This window comes from Chaetodon auriga, chromosome 14 (genome assembly GCF_051107435.1).
Source record: "Chaetodon auriga isolate fChaAug3 chromosome 14, fChaAug3.hap1, whole genome shotgun sequence".
Taxonomy (NCBI): Eukaryota; Metazoa; Chordata; class Actinopteri; order Chaetodontiformes; family Chaetodontidae; genus Chaetodon; species Chaetodon auriga.
The window spans coordinates 20,111,655-20,139,139 of record NC_135087.1 but is presented as its reverse complement, the minus strand read 5'-3'; the positions used below and the strand labels follow the sequence as shown (position 1 = coordinate 20,139,139).

At 40.4% G+C, this 27,485-nt stretch overlaps 1 protein-coding gene across 2 annotated transcripts in view; it reads left to right on the top strand.

Annotated features, from left to right (window-relative positions):
- The window catches only part of LOC143331526 (leucine-rich repeat and fibronectin type-III domain-containing protein 2), a 136,777-nt gene that overhangs the window by 103,982 nt on the left and 5,310 nt on the right, over positions 1-27,485 (top strand). For both annotated transcript variants that reach the window (XM_076748468.1, XM_076748466.1), the window contains one exon: positions 22,826-24,222. In XM_076748468.1, the coding sequence (XP_076604583.1) occupies positions 22,847-24,222 (1,376 nt within the window). In that variant the 5' untranslated portion in view covers positions 22,826-22,846. The remainder of the gene's footprint in view (positions 1-22,825; positions 24,223-27,485) is intronic.

Here is a 27,485-nt window from a genome sequence, read left to right as displayed (position 1 = left end):
GCGTCCCTCAATAGCAGGAAAATATTTGGTGGTCAATTGCACAATTGTTATCTGCTGCCTCAAGATAGCATGACCACAACTCACTTTAAGACCAACACACTCAAAGGCCCAAAGATGGGCGCAAGTACATTTACTACCTACACAACATGAACGCTGGGTTTGAAAATGACATCTGCTTTGATTGCAAACTAGCAACAACAACTGTGCTGTTTGCCACTTTGCCCTGTAAGGTAGGGCCCTTAAACTTTTATATAACACATAACACAGCTCCACACAGTCCAAGGAAATGTTGAGCCCAACCTAAAGCTAGGATTTAGTCTTAAAGTGGACCAAGTGGACCACCAATTTTACACATCAAACTCTGTCCACAGATATATGTGAAGACAGTTGTATAAAGCCCTTTGTAGCTCCAAAGGGAGCTCTGTAAAATCTGATGAATTGCCTCAAGTGATGTCACTTGAGTTAGCATCTATTGGACTTTGAAAATTGAAATAGATAAATTAAAAAAGAACCTTGGGGGTGTGGATTTATAAAGAAGCCCATGCCTCATCTCATCTGTTTGAGCCTCAGGGTACATTAGCTTTGGCTAGTTCAATGTACCCAGATCTGATGGTGCATTGCAACACTGCTGCCACTCTCACTCTCACCTGCTCACCTGTTCAGCCAGTGCTCTTCACCAGTCAGTCACGCCCACTGGCTCAATCCCCTGTCACACACCTGGGACTCATCTCCAATCAAGTGCAGTACTTGAGCAGCTCTCACTCACCCTCACATTGCCAGATTGTTCTTCCCCCCTCTGCAAGACTCTCCAGCATTACTTTTTGGATTGATCCCCCATTTTTGATCTTGCCTTCTGTCTCTGACCACGTCTCTAGCCTTGCCCCCTGTTGAACCCAAGCCACCCAGAGATTCCCGGGTTCAGTTTGTGCTGCTTTGGGTCCTAAACTGAGCTGTTACAGTTCTTCCAACTTGCAGGTTTTTTTTAACTTAGAGTCAAAAATCCAACTACAGTGGGTGTTCTAGTTGAAATGACCAGAGGTGTCTGTTCTGCTGTGGACACCCTCCAGTCATAACATAACTTAGGAGGGGACAGTACAAGTGTGTACCTTGTTTCCTCTTTTGTTAAACCTCTCACACTGGCTGCATTGTGTTCTTGATACAGAGGATTTTTCAACTTTAATGGCACCGTTTTACAGCATTGCAAGAGCTGGGGGCATATTGCAGAGAACTGAACCAGACTGATGATTGTAATTAGCAAAAACAATTAATGACGAGCAAACTTACAAACTAACTTACTGAGATCAAGACGTCAGAGCCCTAACACTTAGAATAATCAATAAAATGCTAAACTAGCCTGATACTATTGCTCATTTTTGACCCATCCTACTCATCACAAACACATGGAAAGACTCAAAAAATGGAATTTCCCTGGCAAACACGTAAAATAGACTGCCGCTTTCTCTGTTTCCCAGTATAACTGAAGCCCACAGAGATCAGAGGAAGGCAAGAGCTTTAGTGTATGACTTCAGTGGCCTCAACATGTACTTAAAAGGCTCAATAAGCACTATATATTACCAGCTGTCTTTGCTGTACAAGCCTCTGCTGATGGGAGATCTTTTTTTTTTTTTTTTTTTTTTTGTCTTCAAGCCAGTTTTTTGACAAAGAGAGGCAGCAGCATCTGCTCTGTAGGCAGGGAGGTTCACTGTGCAGAATATGCAGCAAAGTGCATCTCACATCAAAGGGAGCATTCGGTATCTTCAAATCATTGCTTACTTCAATCACACATCATTTTTGGTTCTTTTATTATCAAAATTTCTGAAACTAATTAAAAGGGACCCTTATCAGGCTTTGAAAGCAAATCACGTATTGAGTAGGAAACAAAAGTTAATCCTATTATTGTAACCGGGATATTGGCTGACTGAATCACATGCAGATTATTTTGATTTGATTTGAATCTGCTCTCGCAAGCTCATCTTCAAACAAATTTGAAATGTACAGCGTTTCGTCCACAAGGGAAGCCTCACATCAGACAAGGCCCTGTTCGACAAAAAGCTGGCTGACAGCCCGCTGATTGGTTTTGTGCCCTTCATACAGTATTCTCTTCCCATTGTGTATCCCTGTCCTGCACATATTTCTCCTCAATGACTTTTTCCTGTCAGCCATTTTGTGAACATGCAGGCATAATGTATATGAGGAGCCCTATTTCAAAGTGGCTTGTCTCTCAGTCCGGAAGCTAAAGCTCTTTAACACCTGAAATATGAATCATATAACATTCCCCCATATGGACAGTGGCCCGCATAAATGCGCATCTTGCTCTTGTAAGCATCCACTCAGTCTAAATGGAGACTAATCATCTGCTACCATATCTGACGCCACTTCTGTTAGCTTTCTCTCAGCTTGTAGACAGACCTGGCTTGAATTTATTTTAGAGCTATTGCTGTTTGTTTTATCCTTCTTGGACTGGCAGATGGGTGGGGTTTACTGCCATAGACTTTTTAATTTTGGGTAAAGTTTGAATTACAGACGGCTGTTATTTTCCTCCAGTAAACACTTTTCCTGATTTTAAGACACATTTTATTTTGACTGGAACTCTGACCAAATTAGGATATTTATTTTGAAACACAATGTCCTCGTTCTAAAAATGCTTTAAAGGGTGTGAGAGAATTGTAGTCTGCAGGATACTGGTCTTCTTCATGTCATCTTGTAGTCTGTTTTACAGGATAAGGCAAATATTCAGTATTTTGCCACTGTCAGTTAATCCCATGAAAAGATCATCAATGAATTGATCTTACTAACAGTTATTGTCTGTGGGGCCAAAGCCAGATATGCTTTTTGTATTAAGGTTAGCAAAATACAGGACCCGAAATGCCACAGTCAAGCAGAGAGGACAGAGACCAGAAAGGGTTTAACGTCTTTAATGATCAATTATATCAGCAGCCAACTAAGACAGAATAGAGTTTCCAGAGTTTGGGTAAGTCTTGATTGAATGATTGAGTGATGAAATGCAAGCTGCGCTCAGGGAGAGGAGACCGAGCCCAACCTGTCAGCCACACCCCTGCAGAGAGACACTCTGACACCAGCCAGACACGGGAGAGACGGACAGGAGACAGAGGGAGAGGGGACACACAGGACACAAAGGGGAAAAAGGAGGGGAAACTGCTCATTTTGGGGACCTGCCAAGCCTGGATATTGTAATTACACGGTTTGACCACTATGTCAGATTGGCTTCAGAGCCTGGTGCTGTTCCTGGGGGCTTGCTCAGAAGCTCTCGCTTTCTCACACGCACTTACAAGAATACCCTCGCTAATAACAGGATATTGAGGCATTATTTCATTTAATGGTTAAATTACCTTTGCAAGACATGCAGCATATTGTAATAAATACTTTCTGTGCTATCACGGAGAGACTAACGTTAGCAGAGCAGCGCGGCAAACTCCAGCAGTAACAAATGAGACCGGGTGACCAACACACACACTGGGTGATTCATGCAGTCAGACCTTCAGCTCCAGGCGGGGAGACTACTGAGTTGAAACAAGCGTCATAGTTGCTATTCTCAGGCTAGGTTATTCGTAATTAACTTGATACACGTCCACAAATACAGTTTCGGTAAGAGTTGTACAATCGTGTGAGTGACGCTTGTCTCAGCACAAGGTGAAACACACTTATATATACTTTTTAAACATTATGACAGACTTGGATATATATTACCAGGTGTTTGGATAGGCACAAATTTCATAACGCTGACCTTTCCAAGTCAAGCGGTTGAACGGATGGTTGAGTAGGCAAGGCTGCATATAAATGAGAATATTAATGGAATATTCATTTTCGTTAGCCATGTAAACAGCTTAGTAGCAATATTGTCACTTTCAGAAGAAAGGCAAAAACAATTTGTGCATGTAAATGAATTCATTGAGCCACGCTGCCACATGAGTTCCCTCGTTATATAAACATTGGCGCTGTAGCTTTTCCTGAGTAAATGACTCATGCACTTGGCGTCAGTAACTCACTAGCTCGTAGCTTGCACTAATGAGCATGTAATTCGCCAAATGAGTAATAAGTCATCGCGAAACGTATTGCCCCAAAAGTGTAAAATTTAGTCCTGTTAAATAAAACTTTTAAAAGACCAAACACAGAATAACACTTGCCCTTGGTATACCTTGCATTACTCAAGCACATTTAACTGCTGCAGTGTTTTTGAACTCCACTTTTTTGTTCCAAAACACAGACAATGTACAACTGGGGAAACATTAGCTGAGGCTCGCCAGAAATGTATGCATCAAGTCAAGAGGGTCTGTGCTGTGTCTGAAAACCACTTCTTTCATTTCCTTCCAGTTTCTCTCCTTTTGCCTCTTGCCTCTTGAGTATACAGCCTTGGGATAGACGTGAATTTCTTTTGTCAAGTTGAAATATTTTCAATTTTCAAGCACTGTCACCTCATTTCGTGGCTTGAAACAAACTTCAGCTTCAACTTCGCTGTCGGCTCACTTGGATCTCTCCACTGACTTTGTACGTAAATGCGGTACCTTTTTAAAATTTGTCTGAACACACCTTTAGGTTTCATTGATTATTAATGTGATGCTAACAACGCAAATCCTGCAAGCTAGTTCAGGCAGTTAACTCAAGTCATCCACTACACAATCTGCAACATTATGTCCAGTGCACCCTTTCCATTAAGGTAGGGTGCTTACCCATCAGTGCTCTGCTCACTCCTGCCACGCCTGCAGGTAACTCCCGTCACTTCCCACTCCCTGCTGTGCTGAGCTTAGTGTTTTCTTGTGGGGAGTGGAAAGATCAGAATGTGCACATTAAATATTTATGCTTTGCATTTTCTACTTTGGCTGACTGAAATATGATTAGTCTATAGACAGAAGATGCATCTGTAGTGATTTATGGATTTACTGGGTTTGTCTTCTCAAATGAAATGTTAAATTAGAAATAATTTTGTCCTTTGGAGTGTTGGTTGGATAAAACAAATGCTGCATTGACTTTTCAGAGCTTGTTATGTGCATTTCTTACTGTTTTCTTGCATTTTAGACTATTCATCATCAATCAACCCTCAAACACCCACATTAAGCTCTCTCATTTTCTTTCACTTCCCATGCAGGAATTATGTTGTCATACAAGGCTTACTTCTTTTCATGATGCCTTCTTGTCTGTTATACTCTGCTAGCTCAATGCTGTTTTGTTTTTTGGGTTTTTTTTTTTTTTTTTTTTTTTGTAGGACAAGTGATCATCAGCTTTCAACAGCCGCCTGAAAAATAGTTAAGGCAGTGAGAGGATGCCAGGCATCATGTGTATGAGTGTGTGTGCCAGCGCGTCTGTCAAATGTGTGTGTATCTGAATGTCACCACAGATCGTTATCTTTAAGCAGAGCACATGAGAAAGTGAAACAAAATTGAATTTTGGTGCTGTCAGCCAGTGCACTTTCAGCAGCCTGTCAAAATCTAATCACAGATGGCTTGATCAGACAGCGTGTGTGTGTGTGTGTGTGTGTGTGTGTGTGTGTGTGTGTGTGTGTGAGAGAGAGAGAGAGAGGGAGAGAGAAAACTTTATTGTCCTCAAGGGGAAATTTGTCTTGGGCACAATGATACAATGCGTTGCTTCATATATGAAAAAGAAAAAAAAAAAAAATCACAAAAACATGAAAAGGTTTTGTGCCTTCCTGATATGAAATTTAGAAAGCTTCCACCCACAGTGAAAGACTGCCTGTAGGCTTTTGCATACAATGCGTGCACGGTTGGCTTTGCCGCTGGGCCTGTGCTGTACGTTAGAGCTGTAACGAGGGTGATGGATGGAGCTTATTACTCACAAGTGATTTGCATCATCTTTGCTGTTGCCACAATGCTGCCGTGGGAACCATGGTGAACCACATTTTTTCTCCTTTTTCACGGTAACAGATCACACTCTGTCAGAACCCATCCAAAGTTGTTTCTCCTTTCTTTCGTCTTCAGCCTCTCAGGCATGGTGGGGAAAAAAAAAAGGAGACTGGTCTTTGACGCTACAGATCCACTTTTTCCCAGCCTCCCTCTGCTCCAGTCGACCCTCCTCCGCACGGTGATCCACTTTTCCTTCCGAATGTTCCCAGGCTATACGTCTCATTTTCCCTCTTCCCTTCCTTCTACTGTATCTAACTCTCTGCCTTGCTCTCCCTCCCCAATGCAATGGCTTCATGTTGCGGTGCACCTTCAGGCTGTGTGTGGGATGGTGTTGTGGGCTGGCATCTGGCAGCCTCTGATAAGAGAGCGAGTAAGCTGGTGCTATTCCTTCTGAGATGTTTTTAATTTTTTTTTTCATCGTCCAGGGAGACCATTGGGCAAGGTTTTCACTGTGTCTGAAGGACCTTGTATAAAAAGTACTATACAATAGACTAAGACCACAAAAGACAGTTCTTACTGGAAGGCACATGCGTTCACTGTGTTTAAGTTCATTATTTGCTCTTTTGTGATGATTTCCTCACATGCTGCACCAAATCTTAAAGCTGCATTAACTGATTTTTATGGCCGCACAGCAGCAGCCGAACAAGCTGAAAGCACAACTTAGGACGCGCCGTCTCGTGTGTTTTTATTAGCAAACAATTTTCCTGTTCACACATCCAGCAGACACATAGCAACATTATTCAATCATGTGTCACTACACTTGATGCAGTCTTTTTACCTCTGTCTTGAGAAAAATATTTCATTCTTTAGCCGCTAAATGCTCTACCATTTTGACCTGCTAGTAACTTTCTTTTTTGGCAACTAGCTAGTGCTGGTCGGTTAATGTGTGATTGGTTTGCATGAGCTCTTTTTTTAGGTTTTTTTTAGGTTAGGTTGATTAGGGCAGAGTTTGAAGGGGGGAAATCAAAACAGTGACCTGAAAGGGGCTCGCTGAAAGAAGCTAAAAAGGTCAGTAGAGCCGAAGGGTGCTACATGGCTGGTGTCATCATATGATCAGTGCACTTTGATATTACATAGGCCTAATAATTGCAGCTTCAAGATCCTATTCATAATTTCACAGAAGTAAAAAAAAAAAAACCTTATCATACCTTGCTAACAAGTTCGCTATATCATAAAGTTGTTATGGCGAACTTGTTAGCAAACAGCAGAAACAAAGAAACATTGGTGTATAGTCGTATTTTTTGGCTCCTTAGCATTTCAGTTCAATATTTATTCCCTTTTTAACTTTATTATATTCTCCATCATGCCCATGAATAGTTTCTAACTGTAGCTAATGCTGGTCAGCTGGCAAGTTGGTTGGTTTTTTGTTTGCTAAAAATTGGTTAGTGATAACTGAGTTTGGGTTTGTCATCAAAGACGGACACCTGACCCTTAGCCATGTGATTTATTGTTAGAAAATATTTATGAATGCATCTTTAATCATGGCTTATTGATCACCCTTAAAGAAAGTAAGTTATAATGTTTATTGTGCTTGGAGAGTGTAGATCTTCCTGATGCTGCTTCAGCTTCCTGTCTAACTGCAACATGCTCAGAGCAAAGCCTGGCCATATACTTCCTTCTCTTACTGATTGTGAATAGATAATCTGAACCGCAGGCTGCAGCTTATCACAGTTGAAATCTCTTTCTAGGAAGTTTTGGAATTAATTGCTTACCTCAGTGGATAAATTCTATCAACATCTGTATATCCATTTAACGCCTAGGGCTGCTTTGTCGAATTGCAGACATGCCCCTTCTAAGGGACGTATCTCCCCTATTCCACTTTTTCACCAGTTTAATATTGTGTTTGAACTAGGGGTTGAAGGGATATGGTGTAGGACTAACATTATTTGCCACTCTGCAATTAATTGCAAATGTGACTCCAGGGAAAGAGTCAGACACACCTAATTGCTATCCATGTTAGGCCTCACATGGGAATGTGAATGTATAATGGCCCACAGATTGATCTTGACTTTACTAGCAGCGGTAGCAGAGAGGAGGAGTGCCAGACTGGCTGACTACATTATTTCCGTTCTATGGCTCTTCGATCACTCAATTGTGTCCCAAAATCCCAATTCATAAACTATTGTGCTTGATAAGCTTGTCTCTACTGGAGTCTGTGGTCAGTTTTTTGTCTTGTTCAATACAAATCTCTCTAGGGGAAGATTTTTTTGTTTCTTTTAATTTTGCTGTTCCAGCGGTTTGGGTGATTGGCTGTATTGTTTATTTCTTATCTAATTTTTCTATAAAAATCAATGGCAACATTGTTCATATAGGAGTGTAGCTGTTAGTTTAACACAGAGGGACCACAGAGAGAGATGCTTTTTCGATTTGTTTTCAACTATTTTTGGAGGGTCTTGTCTGCCTTTTTATTATAGGCAGCAGGAAAAAGAAATGTAAAGATGGGGAATGACATGCAGCAATTGTTCCTGGTCAGATGTGAACTAGGGATGTTGCTGTTGACTCACTTTAACCAAAATGACCCTGTAGGTCCAAGTGAGCCAGACATTATCAGAGTCTAAAGTCATTAACACAGGTGTTCCTCGAGGATGTGTGTTCTCCCATTATGTTTACATTATGTACAAATGACTGTACAAGCAGTCATCCCAACACTTTAATTATCAAGTTTGCTGATGTCAGATCAAGCAGTAAAGGCGCAAGAAACATTTAAAGCTCAGAAGTTGGATGTATTTTTCCCTAAAAATATTCATTCAGTCATTCAACAGGTCAACCGAACACAGTAAAACAAGCCAAAGAAACAAGACGTTAACTCAAATAGGATCCTGTTTATGCCTGTCATTGACGTGCATTTTGGGTGATCCAATCCCGAGTGGATAGCTGAGACCCATCGCCGTTCATACATGTGTCTGTCATGCACCTCCAGGGTGTCCTGCTGACCGCTTGTGTTCATATTTCCTTACTGCCTACATCACTTCTGCTAGAAGGTCAAAGGGCTCTGCCCTTTGTTATTACATGCCGTCAGATTTGTTTCACATGGATTAACATGTTTCACTAAAGTTTCAGGCACTAATATACCTGTACAGGCTATTCAGACTGTTGAGATTGATAGGACAGTGAGTTACAGCATGACTTGTAAAAGGAACTCCAAATATGTACATCAGTGCTCCTCCTCATTTTTTTCAAGCGATGGAGTGCTGTCTCCAAAACAACCGCCATGTCTTGCATTGATATGATCTGTTCCTATTAAGCCTTTGTCAGGGATTCATTAGCATGTACGTTCAAAAAATATGTGGTCACATGTGTCCCAGAACACCTCTGCAACTGGTCTGAGTGATCAGATCAGAACGCGTCTTGGTGGTTGTTTACAATTGTATTAGTGCTGTCCACTTGTGATCCGATCACCCAAGATGCATGTTAATGCCGGGGTAAACAGAGTCCAACAGACCTGCCAGAATGAAACATGAGGGGAGCATAATACCTGCTGTTCAAATCAATAAACACTGACAATAACTGAAACTGAAAAAAAGTAAACTAAATGCGCACGCTTCATCCAGAAACCGCACGCTTTGTCACAAGTGCTAAACAAATTTGAAACCAAACAAACTGATTACGCTTTATGTAATTATAAATGAGACTAATGAAAATAACTGAACACGTTGTAATGATGTGGGTGAGTGTGTGAAGCCTTAAACGTTCAATTGTGTAGCTCTGGTTACAGCCACCACAGCCATCTTGGGACTTATGGATGCAGAAACTGATATTTCTGGCTATAGCCTGAAGGTTAAAGAGTTTGTACAGTGGTGTGATCACCATCATCTCATTGTAAACACTAAGAAAACAGATAAAGTGATATTTGATCCACGACATCTGGGGAAAATCTCTGCTACTGGTCCACAAGGCTTGAATTACCCATGTTCATTCTGACAAATAGTTGGGTGTATTTATTGACTGTAATCTCTCTGTGAATATCCCTGTGAATTCTGTATGAACCAGAATCGAACAGCGACTCTACTTCGTGTGCAGACTCGGGGTGTTTGGGCTTGGACAGAGGGTAACGATGTAATTCTCTCATGCTGTGATGGAGAGTGTATTGCGTTACAGAATTTCATCTTGGGTCGGCTGATAACATATCAGTTAAGTTTAGATCAGGATAAACAGACTGGTCCACACAGCAATGAAAGTGATGAGGGTGAGGGAGCATCTCTCCCACCCTCCTGCTCTGGAAGAAGGATATAGTTAAACAGGCTAGGAAAGTTATGGCTGACCTCTCTAATGTTCTGTATTCAGAATATGAAGTGCTCACATCAGGTAGACGCTACGGGGTTCCAATTAAATACAGGAAAAGATACTGAATAGGTATAAAAAGTCTTTTATCCCTGTATCAGTGAATCTCCCAAACTCAGGACATAAGGAGGATGTGAAATAAAGAGCCGTGCTGCATGTACTTTAATGCACTCATGTCTGCACTTGTCTGTGCTATGGACTTTATGTTATTGCGCTATTTTGTCTGTATATATTTTTATGTCCAAGACAAATTTTCCTTTAACAAACGTTATTTGTTAAAAGTTGAAATTTCCTAAACTCAGCTGGTCTGCTTCATCATGATCATGTGGGAACAGTTTGATTTGACTGACAGACAACATCAGCAAGCTACTCCAGAACTGCCATGTCACTACAATTTATTTCTTTGTCAATCAAAACCAAAAAATAAAAGTCTTTCATGTAAAAGAATCAAAACTCTTCTAGCCTTGGTAGAGCACTGCGTGTTCATGTAGAACCCCAGGGCTAAGACTATGATTGTGAAAATATTCTTTAACATCTTTACTGGCTTATATCTACTAAGATACCTTCTACATACGAATTCCAACACCACACAGTTCATGTTTGAATGTGTGACTCTTATAATCTATCCCGTTTCCCCCAAATCAAGTTTTTTAAGGGAACACAGAAGTGATGTTGCTTTCCTCTGAACAAATAATGTGCATTTATTGTATTTTTGCAGCGCTTACCCAAGTATGAACAAATATATAGACATTAGAATAATTTAGATGTGGTGCTTTTGAACCTTTTGTCTCTTGATTCAGTCTTAGTCAAATTATCACACAATGCCTCATCACCTCATGAATAAACTTCCAGGATCTTCAGCCAAGTCTCACCCTCAGGGCTGTTTCAGAGTTTTGATTCTTCTGTTGGACATGAGATCAAACACATCATGGAGCACACAAGAACACAGTGAGAAAATACACACACACACACATACACACACACACACACACACACACATAATCCTGGCCCTGGGTATCTCACCCTTTGCTCCATCTCACGCCTGAAAGGTTCAGAGGCTCTGGCCGGAAAGTTCAGCAGTCAGGAGTGATGCGATGTGATGTACCGGGCAGGGAGCCAACCAAATATTAAATGAACGAGAGATACAAGTGAGATGCTTTGACTGGATAAAGGGAGAAAAAGCATGAGGTGTAGCCAATGACATGTCAGCTACCCATTTATGTCTGATATAGCGCAGGACCCGTGACTTGCCTCGGGAGGTGTGAGGGGTGTTATGTGATGGATACAGGAGCGTATCCTCCACTGCAACTATAAATGTGACCAGCTTTAAACTCTATTTGTGTGGGAGCTGTCTGAAACTATACAGCAAACTGACTCATCCTACATGTTTATTTTGTTTTGTACTGTATGCAGGTTCCATATCTGTACCTCTATAGCCACCATTATTGAGCAGTTATAGCGGGAAAAACAACTTCAGTGATGTGTTCGTTACTTGAGTACCACAGCTCTCAGAAACCTTACAGGATGATGATGAAACAACACAGCGCCATCCTGCCTCTGACAAAGCTGCAGTTTTCACTCCATTATTAGACTAATTGGCCTATCTTCACACTTTTAAGATGCTGTGGAAATGCAATGAGGAACGCACAAAAGGGACTTGTAATTCCTGATTTAGCTCCTGCAGTCCTTTAGTTATGGGGCTAAAAGGGCTGAAAAGGAGCTCAAATCAAAGAAAGATGTCTTTGTCTAAAAATCCAAACCATTCTTGTTCTCTATTGCAAAGATTTTGTCAATCGCAGTAGAATAAAGTGAAACTTTTCATGAACCTACTTTTTGTGATACTCTCTAAAACAATCCTTGTATTTGTCTGTTCTATTCTATTGATCATATTCATTCCTCACTGTCAGTTGCAGTTTCACAGTTGTTTGTGTTCCATCCATGCACGAAAAACTCCAGATGGTTTGAGCAACCTACATCATTATGGTGGCTGAAAACAAAATAAAACCCTGTCAAAGCCTGATTCTCCATCTGCACAATTCACATCTTAATCGGCCTCCTGGCAGATCTTGCACTGCAGAATATCTCTTACATTTCAGTGCAACCTGCTCTGCTCAGATGATTCAGCTTACCTCCACTGGCACATTTGCTGTTGATTATGAATTAAGCTCATATCAGGCAGCCCAGACTGCCAGTGCACATTATAATGTCACGATTAAGCTTTGCCATTAACCTTAGTTCTTGCCAACTCATGTTTCCTAATTTCTCTTTATAAATGATTAACTTTTTTCATTTTAAATTCTGTATTTTTCATCAGGAGGTTGCATCCCCAAATCATTTCTCTGACCTTCACGCTTCCTCTCTGAATAGCTTTACGAAACATTGTAATGCAATTTCAGCAGGAAATTGGTAAGAAGCTTTGGAGACATTTAAAGAATGAGGGAAATTTAGGCCACAACAAGCTAAATATTATGACATTCACAACTACAAAGATGAGCAGACACAGTCTAATCTGATAAAGGTTAATTAGGTCGGCAATGGTTAAAAAGAAACCAAAACAAAACAAAACAATTTATTAACTGCTGGCCTCAAGCAGCATCAATTAATTTGATCCTGTTTTGGGCTGTGGAGGCCTCCCCCCTGCGCTGGCATTCATTAGTGTGCGTTGGGGGTTTTATCAAATACCAAGCAGGGTTGGGTGAAGCGTGGTTCAATTAATCAGCGTGTATGTGACAGTGTGTATTTGCAGTCGGATGTCGGATGCATGTATGCAATTAGCACAGGACAAAGGTAAACTGGTGCAATGAAGAGGGTACGCAGTCTTAATATGTCTGACCTTTCCCACCATGATGGCTTGTGAAAGAAGCAGCTGTCTCAAATGATGAAAGGAAACATCAGAGATGAACAGTGAAACAAAGTATTAGTAATTAGTTCACAGATAATTCTCAAATATTCCCTCTCATACCTGGCAAATGTTACGATATTGAAAAGATGTTGACATGGCAGCCTGTGAAGATGCTGCAGATGTGTAAATATAGACGTGCAAACACAGACCCTCCCCTCTCTGAAATATGGAAGCTCAATTATCTTTGTGATGGTGGTTCAAAACAAGACGTCTTGAAAGGAAAAGTGTCTAAGTTCATCTCATAAATTTGTCTTGAGGCAAATTTAGTGTATGAGGTGAAAGGGACAGGCGCATGCCGGTGTTCTTAAAACAACAAGAAGTTACTTATTGCAGTTTGGTTCGCTCACCAACACGCTCAGCAGCTGCAGCAGTGGCTGTGACACACAGCTCACGGAGGCAATTAAGATATCTTAAAGCCCTTAGCGTCCAATTGTGCCCCATGTGCCCAGTTTATGCGTACATTGCTAACTGGAACTGCTAATACTGTAGCTAATTCAGCATAATCTAACGATGCCAAAGGCTAAAGAAAATGTGTCTCAAGTTGTAGCCCACATCTAAACCACTGACTCCATGGCAGCATTATACTTCTTGTTTACATCCCCCAAAGCATTATGTGAACTGTATTTCTAACACTTAGAGCATGATTATGAGATAAGCTAATCCTCGATGGCCCATTAATATTAAGTGTGTCGACATTGTTGGAAACACTAACACTCTCCTCTATGCATCGGGGTGGGAGGCAGTTGCCTTGACTTTGACTGACTGACAGAATCTGTTTTGATCAAAAGTAGTTTCTTCACGAAAAGCTATTTTACTTCAGTAAAAAGAAAAAAAAAAACATAACAGTGGCCTTGGTTTGGTAGAGTTCTCTTGTTAAAAAGTGCAGACACAATTACAACTGCACCTTGCACAGGCCCACTCAACCATATCATGACTCTGGCAACTGGGCTGCAGAAGATATAAGACCATCAAAGACAAAGTGTGTTCACCAGCGAGCTCAAGGTTGATTATAGAGTTTTCAGATGTCTTGTGGAAAACAAACTGAGCACTGTACGGTTGTCTTTGATTAATGAACATTTGGGACCTTTTGGCTCTTTCAGTCATATTACATCATACACAGACCAAGGATGCATTTGAATGATGTCTGACTGTACAGATGGAAAAACACAGTAAAGCACTGCTGCAGAGAGAGAGATTGCAACCTCCGACCCAGCAGTAATGTGTTGAGTGCCAATGAAAGCAATTTTTTTTTTTTTTTTTTTTTTGTGAACGCTATCCTTGGGGAGAATGTCATCTTCCCATGTTCTCAAACCTCCAATTACTACATTAGGGAGACGTTTGCCCTCATCTGGGTTCAATGTAGCATGAAATGTCCTTAAAACAGGGCTAAGAAGCTGCAGCTACGCTAGCAATTTTGTGTGGCTGTACTAAGGCGCTCGTTTGACACGTTAACCCTCTGAACTTAGTGTGTTGACAGGCAAGCAGGCTAAAACCTACAGATTCAAACCCAAAAGATACTAAAGATATGGCCACGTGTCCTTGATCTGGAACAAAATTCTGGAACAAAAATCCATCTTAAACTCATTTCATTAGTAGAAATAAAACTTTTAGAAGTGCAAACGTCTTTCCCAAGTCAGAAGCTGCACACATGCAAGAATTGTAGGTTCTGTGGTTCAGTGTTTCTTACCGACAAGCACCTCTAGCTTCGTAGATGACTTGTCTCTTCATATTTTAATATACCCATGCTTTTGCCTTTGACCTTTTTTAAGAATCAGATATTTTTTTTTTATATTCAACACAATTGCTAATCTTTTGTACCAGGAGAGTTTTCTGTCCGCCGAATCCTTGGATGTGTCTCAACTGCCAGTCAACCCACATTGTCTATTTGCAGAAAATGAATTGGCCATTAAGTCCTTCTACTTAAGCACTGACCATGAGGCTGAACCACAGTACTTTGGTTGCAGGAATAAGATGTTAAAAGGTAGACTAATGTCAAAACTCTTGACCTGCCTCATACTACCCAGAAAACATTTTGCAATGATTTCCAATTACAGTAACATCAGTTTATATGAGCAGCTGTCGTTACAGATACCCTCTCAATAACAGTACAAAGTTTTCAGCTTTACTAGTGCAAGTAGTCAGCCTATCCTTCGCCTTAGTCTGTTTAAGCAGACTCATACGGTCCTATTCTATAGGCTGTATACTGATAAATGTCTGCATCTATTTCATAGAGCCTTTTCTGAGGCAGGTGGGAGAGAGAGGGTGATGTAATCATCAATACCTGGCTGTTGCTGTTCTAGAAAGTTAGACCCATTCACGTGGTCCATTGTTATCCAGCAGACACTGACAACTGTGTACAATGTGTGTGTGGGTATATATGATTGAACAGAAAAATTGCTTTGGTTATCATCCAGAGAAGCATCAGGTTTCAGCCACAATGTGCTGCTTCCATTTTCCACTCCGATAATCTCCATCTTTTGTCAAGATTTTCCATGTTGGCAAGACCCAGTTTACAAATTCTGTGAGCAATTTTGCACTTGCATTCATTTTCACATATAATTTCCTTGAGAATGCCAGATTGTAGATTTGTCATATGAAAGGAGAAGAACTGTTAGTCTGTCAGTTTAAGGCTGCACGAAGCGACTTTATATGTGCTGGCGGCTCCAAATAGCAGTGAGAGATACAGTAACTGTTGTCACCGTTCCGAGCGTCAGCACCCACAAATGATGCAACATTACATCTGTGGATTGTACACAGCACACTCAGGTTTAGCAAGCTGTCATCCTGTGACACATTTTATCAAAGCATAGCAGAAGAGAGAAAGACAAAACATGCAATGCTGGTGAGTCCAGCTCTCTGCTCAGTGCTCACTCAATGCTTAGCATTACAACAGCAGTTTCACTCCTGTGCGTGTGTGTGTTGGACCGCCACTGAACACTACTGAACACAGCTGACAGCTGCAAATATGACTGAGGCAAAGACACCAGAGCTTAGTTAGGAGGGTCTGAGTAAGAAGAACTGTTGCAGCCTCAGTGAAAGATAGGAGAAAGATATTTGTCGAGCATTGATTGAGACCTGATGCTCACACTGTAGACAGCTCGGGTCTGCAGTATGGCATCTTCACGTTAAAGCCATTGAAGGTTTGTTACTGGCAATGAAGCCATGAGAATGACCGTCCTCCTCTCCCTCAGGCAAAAGTCCAAGTGTACTATAGTTACTGTAGGCCCCAACAGATGGCAACACAGCTGTGCAGGTATGTTCATGTGAAGGTTACCCTTGTTCAACAAACTCCTACTCGCAAAACACACCTTGTATCTTAACTCTTACTGTCTGTCTGCCATGCCTGTCTATCTTTGTATGTTTCTTTTTTCTCTCACTCATGCTATGTTCTAATAAGTCCTTATAAATAGATGATTGAAAAGACGAGTAAAAAATAGATGTATGTGAGGGTTTTTTGATTTGCCACCTCTGTAGTTAATAGACTGTGGTCATGGGTAAAAGCTACCACTTGCTCAAGGTCAGGGAAACACTGTGGTCATGGATAGAAATAGTCAGTTAGGATACAGGTTGCAATCTGTCACACGCAGTTTGTCTTCTCAGACAGAACAGTCATTATTCACATGAACACAAGAAGTTCATCTCAAACCGAGGTTGTGACCAATGCCGTCATTTTACCACTGAGGACTGCCCCATGTGTTCCAGTCTACAGAATAAGGGGGAATACTCTGAAAAGGGTTGATACCACTCCATGCTTGTCCTTTTATTATGAACCAGGCGGGAGACTGAGAGCTTTATGTTATGGTAGCCTTGAGACTGGAAGCAGGGAGAAACACCCAGAGTGTAGCTAACAAAATGTAAACTATTTGCTGAAGTCTTAGGACCTGGCCTGGTTTTTGTGGGGTTCTCAAATAATGTAATTAGTATAGATGAATAGAAAATAATTAACTTTGTTCAACATGTTAAAATGATGGAAGGTGAAGTGAGTGACCCCAAAAGCAACAGACCAGGCAGCTAAAGTCTTGCACTGCTGGTTTTAATTGTACAAGTATAATAGCCTAATATATTCTGTTTAATCTGGCAGATACAGTATGTTGCTCCTCCACATTACCTATTTGAAAAGCCTCATTTGAGTCATTAAATCTACAATCCAAATGCAAATTAAAGTTCTTAGTAACTTCCTAGAGTCCTTGCTTGTTGCCAGGCAACCTCATAGCCACGACAAGGCTTCAGGAAGTTACAATGCGCAGCCAAGAAGCCAGGCTACCTGTTTCCCCAGTGGTATTGATTACTCCTGGATTACTACAGGGTATTCTTCGAACTGGTCCAAGTCCATTTAGAATCTAACCCACCAGCTGACCTGACAAACTCACTGGTCGACTTAGACCAGTTGACCAATCAATGTCCATCAACCGTCAGTAAGATATATTTACTGCTGACAGGAAATCAGCTCCATAAATACATGTTCCCTTTCAGGAAATGGACAAAGAAAAATTGATCAGTGCAATCTAGAGTTTCTCCATGTCAGTGTGTGTACTATGTACTTATTATACCTTCTTATTGGTTTGCTATCATTCCATATCACAAAGCTTTGCAAGAAATAGCTCACGATGTCAGTCATGATTTTTTTCCTTCTAGGCACACATTGCTAATTCAGTTAGTTCCTAACTTCACAATTCTTTTCAGCGTAGGCGATGCACGACACCTTATTTACATTGGATCAAGCAAAACTGTACAAAGAAAAGATGTGAGCTTGACCTTTAGTCTCTGGTGAAAGCCACAATCAAGAATCAGTGTAACAGACACAGTATCTCCATTTGGGAAATAGGGCAAAAAGCTTGAATTTCCATTTTGTTAGAGAGTATTTAAAGCAATAAATCACAGATGTGCACAATGTCTGTTAACTCTTTTCTTTATGGCCATTTGATTGATGCTACCACCACTAATTGATACTGATACCACTACAAGTCATTCAACTAATGGCCAGTTCCTAAAAACGTTTAGATTTCTTTTTCTAAATACAATATATCAACAACAACAAAAAAAAAAGATGGAAATGATGTCCCCTTTATATCCACAGAAACAACAGCAGCACATTTTATTTTCAGAGCATACAAAAGTGGATGAAATATGACAATTTTGCAATCTGCACAAGATGCCTATCATTCATTTTAGGTCTCTTCACAGTGAAGAGTACAAAACACTAAACTCGCTGCCAAAATTGAGAAAAAAAATGATTAGTTAAACCTGAGTTCATTTGCATTTTTTTTTCAAGGCATACTGTGTTGTAAAAGTCTAAAATCAACTCTATTCTTCAACAGCATGTAGTTAATGCAAAAACAACGTGTTGAAAAAGGAGCTAGAACAATAAATGTAGCAAACAGCAAGCAGCAGCTGCAGTCTTTGTACTTTATTGACATGAATAGGCCTACTAATGTTCCATGGAAGACGCTTTCATCGCCTCAGATACTAACTGACTATTATCACCATGGTACCTCCTTCAAGCTTTTCATTCTTCCATGGTGCATGCATTGATCTCAATGATAATACTGACAGATTCACTGTCAAAATTTGTAGTATTTTTTTAAACAATGGCTGTCAGATTTCAGAGAAAGACGAACAAATGTGGGCTTCTTCTCTAGCATTACCTGTAACCCCACAAAATAACGTTTGCAGCATGACAGCAGATTTTGGATTTGGAAAGGTGATTGAAAAATAATCAATATACACCCCATTTCATCCATAGGCGGTATTTTACTGTATGCATTACATGCCACAGATGAGATGAACAACCAAGTAAGCTTACTATATTTTCCACAGAGGAGATGAGGCAGGCACAGTAATCACTAAAGAGCGAGAGGGTCACAGCCATTCAGATAACTTTATGATGAATTTCATACCTTCATAGGTCACATCTAATACAATGTGGAACTGTATAACATGTGCTTGTTGGTATTTCAGCAGCATCTTTGTCCCTTACACTGAAATATAGATGGTGTTGCAGCCTTGGTAAAGGCCATGAGTAAATGGAGGTGGACATTAAACACCATCCATGGTTCTCATCTCTTTGTGATTGAACCTCTTCTATCCCTAAAAGGTCACTTCTGCCTGTCCTCAGCCTGGTTTTCTCTGCCCAGCAACCACAGTACTGCCCACAAATGACACATGCTTAATAGGAAACTGCAAGATTGGAAATTATACTGAACTTTTCGACCGCATCCAGTTTTTCTTCTTCTTCTTTGTCCATATCGGCAAATTTGTATATTTTCCAAAGCTTCTGAAAATGCTCAGCCACCACAATTGTCCCTTTGCAGGGGAGAAAAGATCAAAAGAAAATAAAAAAGGCAGCTTCTTTGGGCTTGTGAGTTGTTTCTAGATGCTGTCCATTAAACTGAATCCATGAGAGAAGCTGTCTGTCATCACTGACAGCTCTCACCATGAGGCCTTGTGGGGATTAGCTCCAGAGTGCTGAGAGGGTCAGAGCAGTATGCATCAATTTTGCAATTATTTGGCTGAAATAAACATCTTTTCCACTGAGTTTCACACAGTTATGTGCAGTGCTGATTGAATTCTAATATAATGAGCTGCTCAGAAACATGTGACAGCTGAGAGAAAAGGTCCATCTGTGGTATGAATGTTGCTTGGCAATTTGCGTCTTTCTCTGTGACACCTTTAAAGTCAAACTGAAATTCAAATTCATTTTTGCAAAGAAATCAGTATATGCCCTTGGTGTTTGTTTTGACTTGTGTCCTTTTTTTTTAGTCAACGTTGTTTGCCAAAAAGAAGAGATTTTCTTATTTTTCTGCCGTGACAGCACGAGTGTTCTGCAGATTGTAAGAGTGAAGTTTTGGTGCCTGTAACTTTCCAGTATCGACAATATTGTCATAAAGTACGAGTACGATTACAAATATATATATCTCCTAACTTGTAGCATACCAGAATGACAGGGAGAAAGCACTGCCACCAAAACAAAATTCATACCCCAAGAAATTATATGGGCATATAATGATAAAACGAAAATAGCATATGTCCACTTAAGTGTGTCTGCTGATTTCACTCACTTCACTAAATCATTAAGTATGGCTTGCCTTTCCTGTTTTGTGGTCAAAAGTTACATTCCAGCTCGAAAAAAGCTGCTAATGTCTCCTCCTATGAGTCTGTGTTAGTTTGAGATCAATCACGAAGGTCCTGGTTGTTTACATAAAGAGGAGGGGTTTCTGGAGTGGAGGGAGCGCTCTTCAGGTGATATACTATCTCTGGGGTTTCTTCCTTCTGGATCTTCATTGGTGTTTCTATGGTGAATTTGGTAGCTGCCCCTCGATCCTCTTGACTGGTCGATAGAGGCGTCGATCATCAAAATCGACCGATTGGTTGCGGAGCTATTGACCGGTGTAACTGTGCAGTTAGTTTCACTGCTCTGTGTCAATTACACATAAATGGGCAGAGCGCCGACAGAGGACACTGCTGAGCAGCCCGAGGTGTTATTTTACTGTTTTATTTGCATTCCGTCCTTTTATGAGAGATAAGAACAATAGCAAGCAGAAAAAAAGGCTGAAAAAGTGTTTTGAACAGAGGAGTTTCTCCGTATGCTTGGACGAGATAGCGGTACTCTGCCCAGATGTGCCCAAATGAGCACCCGGACATACCCGTGTTAAAACATCTGTAAAACTGCCCAGGTTCATTTTTTTAGCATGTACTTTTGCACAGTTACTCACCAGATATTACTTTGCTAAATCCTAAACCCTAGATTAATTTGGCTGCTATCCCATAATTTAAGGTGGTTTTTACTCTAAATAATGTTTTTTTTTGTTTGTTTGTTGTTTTTTTAGGTGGAGATAATTTTTTTTTATTTTCTAACTGTCTTCCAGATGAATTTACTTTGACACTTCTGTAGTAATCTCACAGGTCATAGCTTTCTTTTGAGACCAAGGTTATTCATACAGCCCTTGTCGTTGTGAAGATATACTCTATTTATTTTGGGCAAGTCATTTCGGATAGGAGGCGAACAAATAGTCCTTGTATTGAGGAGGTTAACTCCAAGCAAGAACCAGTCAGTTAACCAGCTGGGGGACCAGCGTTGTTGGCTGTTGGTTAGTCCACCACAAGTAGTTCACTAGCCAAGCTTGCTAGCTTCCACTTTTCAATCCCAAATGTTGAATGCAGACAGGGAAAGGACAGACAGCTGAAATCATTAAACACTGCTTGCCAGCACAATGTGAGCTTGTTGAAAAAGAGGCAAAATGCATTGTCTCACAGTTTGTTGGCAGTAAAATGGGATACTGTACAGAATTAAAAGGCTAAGTAGTGGTACAGTGCTATCACATGTCCTCATTGGCCTCATTGTAAATGTAGCTTATTTCATGAACATACTGTTTGTGAAAATGTCAATTTCTCCACTGTTATTGATGTGTTTCTTCCTTTTTAATGATTATTTCAGAGTCTTCATGAAAACTTTTTATCCTGCCTGCCGTGTCATTCTAATTATCTCTGTATAACACACAATCCAGATGCAGTGGCACTTTGTGAAATAATTACAAATTGATATCAAAAAGGAGAGGGGTTATTTATGCATATTGCCTCTTGTAATTATGAGTTATTGAAGAGCCTACACATGAAGTGGTGTTACAGGGTAGTTGAAGACAAGGAGTCCTCATGTTGCAAACAGCATCTCACACACTTAGGGGTGATAATGAATGATAGCAGAAACATGTGTTAACATGAAGATATTTCAACTGTCCCTCCCTATGGCGCTAGTGAGAACCACACAGGCTAGAAGGCAGACTTTTCCATTGATAAATGGTACTGGTGTAATAAAAAAGATGATTGAAATTGATTTTTAGGTTTTGAGTGTATTAGGAATTAATGATACAAATGTCTGGGGGAATTAAAAGCTCGTTGGAGGAAGCCATGTGTGGCCATCAATTTGGAGGAGTCAGCCAGGTGTGAAGGCTGTTAAGACATTCACAGATGCGTGCTGATTTTGTCAGCCAACTCTGACGAGTCTAACACCTGCGGCTTGTGGAATATTTTCTCCAAATTGCATTATCTTTTGCCAAAACAGTACAGACAAAATGGGAAAGGGGACACATAAGACAAATGGATAGGCATACACAGAGATGCAGAATGGAGAAAACAGTGTTGCTTAACATGCAGACCAGAACTTTAATGCTACACTCTTTTTACATTTACACTGACAAGATGACACAGCATTCAGATGAAGAACTCATCTATTGCTTGCTGCATATACATGCATGTGACCTCCTCTTGAACTAGTTTCCACTCCATACATAACAGCATATCTGTAATGACAGTTTACTGTATAAGCATGTGTGTCATTAAGGACAGCTTCTTAGTGCTGTTTAATCCCAAAATTCATTCAGAGGATCCTCATGTGATTTCTCACACATTTGCATTGCAAAAGACATGCATATGAATGTTAAAATGGATAATATTAATGTGAAAAATCCTCAAGGATGACAATCAGGCGAGCTCATTGAGTAAGCAATTTTTTGCCTACATGGTCCAAGGACCATGGTTGAATTTTATCTGCTGCTACGCTTGTAACCGGAGTTAAGTCAGTGAAAATTTTGATATTAAGATTACCTATTTGCAATTTTAGTGTTGTAATGCTTAGACATCAGACACTGAAATCGTCATGCAGCTTAGCGCAATCAAATATTGTCTGGCATAGCCAACCAAAACAATGTTAAGTGGTAATATCGTATCATCTCAAATTTAAACTAATAACTGTTTCCTTTTGTTTTTGCAGGTCCCCTTTGCATGAACTAACATGGACAAAGTGGTCATCAGTCTCCTGCTTCTGGGAACCGCAGTTACAATGGTCCATGCATGTCCCAAATACTGTGTCTGCCAGAACCTCTCAGAGTCTCTGGGGACTCTGTGCCCTTCCAAAGGCCTGCTCTTTGTACCACCCGACATCGACCGACGAACTGTGGAGCTCCGGCTGGGTGGCAACTTCATCCTCAAGATCACCACTCAGGACTTTGCAAATATGACAGGCCTGGTAGATCTCACATTGTCCCGCAACACCATCAGCGCCATTCAGCCTTTCTCTTTCATTGATCTGGAGACCCTGAGATCCCTGCACCTCGACAGTAACCGGTTGACTGAGCTGGGACCAGATGACCTCCGAGGACTGATCAACCTACAGCACCTGATCCTCAACAACAATCAGCTGAGTCGGATCTCCAAAACAACCTTTGACGACTTGTTACTGACACTGGAGGATCTGGATTTGTCGTATAACAACTTACGCAGTGTGCCTTGGGAAGCCATCCGCAAGATGGTCAACCTCCATCAGATGAGTTTAGATCATAACCTCATCTCCTTCATTGCTGAAGGGACTTTTACAGATCTGGAAAAACTGGCTCGCTTGGACCTCACCTCCAACCGTCTCCAGAAGCTCCCTCCGGACCCAATCTTTGCGCGCTCTCAGAGCAGTATACTTATGAGCACTCCTTATACACCTATGCTCTCTCTAAGTTTTGGTGGAAATCCATTGCATTGCAACTGTGAAGTGCTTTGGCTTCGAAGGCTGGACCGTGATGATGATATGGAAACCTGTGCTTCTCCTGCTAGTCTAAAGGGACGCTACTTCTGGTCTGTTCGTGAGGAGGAGTTTGTTTGTGAGCCTCCTCTAATTACACAACATACACACAAGTTACTAGTGCTGGAAGGCCAAACGGCTAGCCTACGCTGTAAAGCAGTCGGTGATCCGATGCCAACTGTACATTGGGTTGCTCCTGATGACCGCTTGATCAGTAACTCCTCCCGAGCAACGGTATATGAAAATGGCACCCTGGACATTACAATCACCACATCTACGGATTATGGGACCTTTACTTGCATAGCTGCCAATGCTGCTGGGGAATCTACAGCCTCCATTGAGCTGTCAATTATTCAACTCCCGCATCTGAGTAATGGTACAAACCGTACCACACAGTCCAAGTCGGGGCTATCAGACATAACTAGCTCCACCAAGATCAGTAAAGGGGAGCCTAAACCTCTGCCAGAGAAGGTGGTGTCTGTATCAGAGGTGACTGCCGTCTCTGCTCTCGTCAAGTGGACTGTTAGCAAATCAACTCCAAAGGTCAAAATGTACCAGCTTCAGTACAACTGTTCTGAGGATGAGGTCCTCATTTACAGGTAAGAATGATTAATGGAACTCAATTACATCCAAGTAGGAGCTGAGACCTTTCTGGTCAAAGTGGTAAATTAAGCCCGAGGTACAATCTTGAACTTCAGAACACTAGTTGCTCAGCTTCTTCGGTTGATTGCTAATTGTTTGCTGGATGAGTACTTTGTTACTCAAAAATCTCAATTTCATATTTTCTTAATCCTTCTTGAAACTTTTCTTTTTTTCTTTAAAGTGACAATTGCTTTCAGCAAAAGAATGACCAATGAGGGCAATTTTTTGAATTTTGAGTGAAACCCAAAGTGAAATCCTTGCCCTGAACCATTAATTAGAAATCCAAGAAGAAAGGGGATTATAGACTCTCATTTTAATGTATCCTTCTTAAGCTGCTCAAGTCCATAAAATGTAAGCTTGCTGTAGCCGGAGATCTTTTTGCTCTGTGAAATCAATTTCCTATGTCAAATGACATAGTGAAAGTAGTGACATTCAACCAAGATAACTGGGCTGGAAATACAGAAAAGGGCCTCGCTGTTTAACATTAAATCAATTGAGAGAAGACATTAAGAAAGACCAAATATACTGGGCTGTGCTGTGAGAACAAACAAATAGATCTTTATTTATGGATCCTGTATGTAAATCTGTTGGAAACATTTCATATCTGACAGCTCATAGGTATGATCCTATGCTTGTCATACACATCATATCACACCCTTTTCGAGATCAGCATCCCTTTGTGCTCCAGTGGCTCAGTGCACTTAAAACAACTACACAATAACATAATGACTACCCTCACTATGCTAAAGATGGTATTTGTGGTATCAAAATAGTGTGAAAATTGGTAAAGTGGCCTGTTGTGGATAGTAGTTACAGCAGTTTTGTGTCAGCTTCATGCTTCCTCAAACATTGACAATGCAATGGCAACACCTCATCCGATAATTTATTCTGTGCCGTAGTCCTACACAATTTACCTGTGCTGTGCATTCCAGTAAGAGCTCCTTAATGGCAGAAAAAGGGAAGGCAAAAAGTCTGGATATTAACTGTGAATATGAGATTAACACTGTACACAGTCCTGAAGAAAGATATTACTTTGTTCAAACACTGTGAATGCAACTCACCATCCCTGTGAATTCAATAATAAGGTGTTTATCTGATTTTCCTGCTTTCACACACTGTGCCAGTTTGTCATGCCAGAAAAAAAGATAACAATATGAATGAACACTGAACATTGAATGACTCATCTGCATTTCTTGTAAATGCATGTATGAATTTTCCCTAATGTTTATAGAATTGCAAACATAACACTGATGTGTGCTTTATAAACTGCATTTTCCCCATTTGCCGCAGTTAAATTATTTAAGTGAAAAGTGATTTTTTTAATTGCACTCCTGATGTTATCAGTCAAGAATCATTACTAACAAATATTAAAACATGCATTTGATTCTCTTGACAGCTAGTTTAATTCATTAAAACCTTCAAACTTTTAATTTCTCATTTGGTTAATAGCCTTAGTATAGTGATTTATGATTCTGATTTTCTCAGTTTGACTTCACTTACCACAAAATTTCCCAGATTATGTGATTTAATACTTGAAATCGGTTTTGACTTCATTATCAGTGGACACAGTATGTAGACTATATACAGTAGAAAGATGACCTGAAGCAATACAATTTTTGTGCTCTTATAGACTAATGTGCTCTTACATAAGTGCGCAATCCTTTTGCATGTACAAAACAAATTGGGAGCTAGAAGGAAAAGATAACGAGCAACAAGAGGCCAACTACTGTTTTAGAATTAATATTGATATGACTTCACTGCTTCCATATACACACCTACTGTGCACGTCTAGTTGGCTGACACAGTTTCCCAGGGCGCTGCCCGCACTCAAGCAATGGCATGATTAAAAATCAATCAGAACCATGTGGGGGCGGACAAAAATTGCATGACTTCTCTGAAACATGTGAGCCAACACAGCTTCCTCCTAGTTATGGAAAAAGGCAATTAAGAATGAATAATGGACTGCAGCCCCACCAGTGTCTGGGTTCTGAGGTGAAGATGCTTCAGAGGGATCAAAGTTGTAGATGCATGGACTCTAGGAGAACAGTACTCCAACAATGGATGGATAACTGAGGAATCTATTCATAGATAATTATACAAATATAGTTAGGAGCCCTCAAGGGCCATTTTCTACCCATATGGTATATAACAGCCATGATTGTTACTCCATGTTTTATAGCTTAATAAGTATATTGATCCCCAGCCTGTTTAGTCAGGTGTAGCCATATGAGATGAGTTCAAATACCCTCTCAATGATACCATCTGCCATGTAAATCTAAATGTGTGTTTTTTAATTTATTTTGACACCAATAATTATATAACAGTTGATACTGATGCAATTACTTTATCATACAAGACACAGTGATTTTAGCATTCATCAGCTATGCTAAAATTGTTGTGTCTTGTGTGCCTGGATTTTCAGTAGGTTTGGCCAAGGTTGCAGTTTTACCAGTTTCCGTGGCATCAGCTGAAAGTTTCAGCCATTTGCTCATTACCTTGAGCTTTCTATTCCAACTTCTCCCCTGTGGTACAAGTACCCCTGGTTGGTAATTACTGATATAAATTATACTGATGAATGAGTGAAGATCTTCTAAAAAATGTGCATGTCCAATTGAAGGACATGCTAATATTACTAATTCAATTCACTGATGCTTACACAACACCGTTCCCAGAAAAGAATGTTTTAAAAAAAAAAAAAAAAATCTCATTTGTCTGCAATATCTATGCATGCAACTACAATATTATTAGGCTTAGGGAAAGATTACAGATGTTTGGCATTTGGCAATTAAAATCTTGATTAAAGCTGAATTTACAATCAGTGAAGGAGTGTTGAGTTTCACCCATTGATATCACCACTGCAATACTAAATTGCACCTGACAGCTCCAGTGGTTGTCTCTGCAGTTTATAAAGACAGATCAATTTGATGGATAAAAATCACTGGTTTATCTACACAATGGTTCCTACAGTGTTTAATTGATTGTTGATGCGTCATAGAGAATTAATGTACTGCAGTATTGACTTTTGTTTCAGCTCACTCTGTTATTATTCCAGATGTTTAAATGTAACAATGCATATTAAATGGAATGGAAAAGAAATTATATTTAGCCAAATGAATATTCAAGAAGTGGTTATTGAATACATATCTCAATTCTGTTGTTTCGTGCATATCAAATGTGATGTGCTGAGACCAATGAAGTCATCTATCTGAACTTTTGTGCA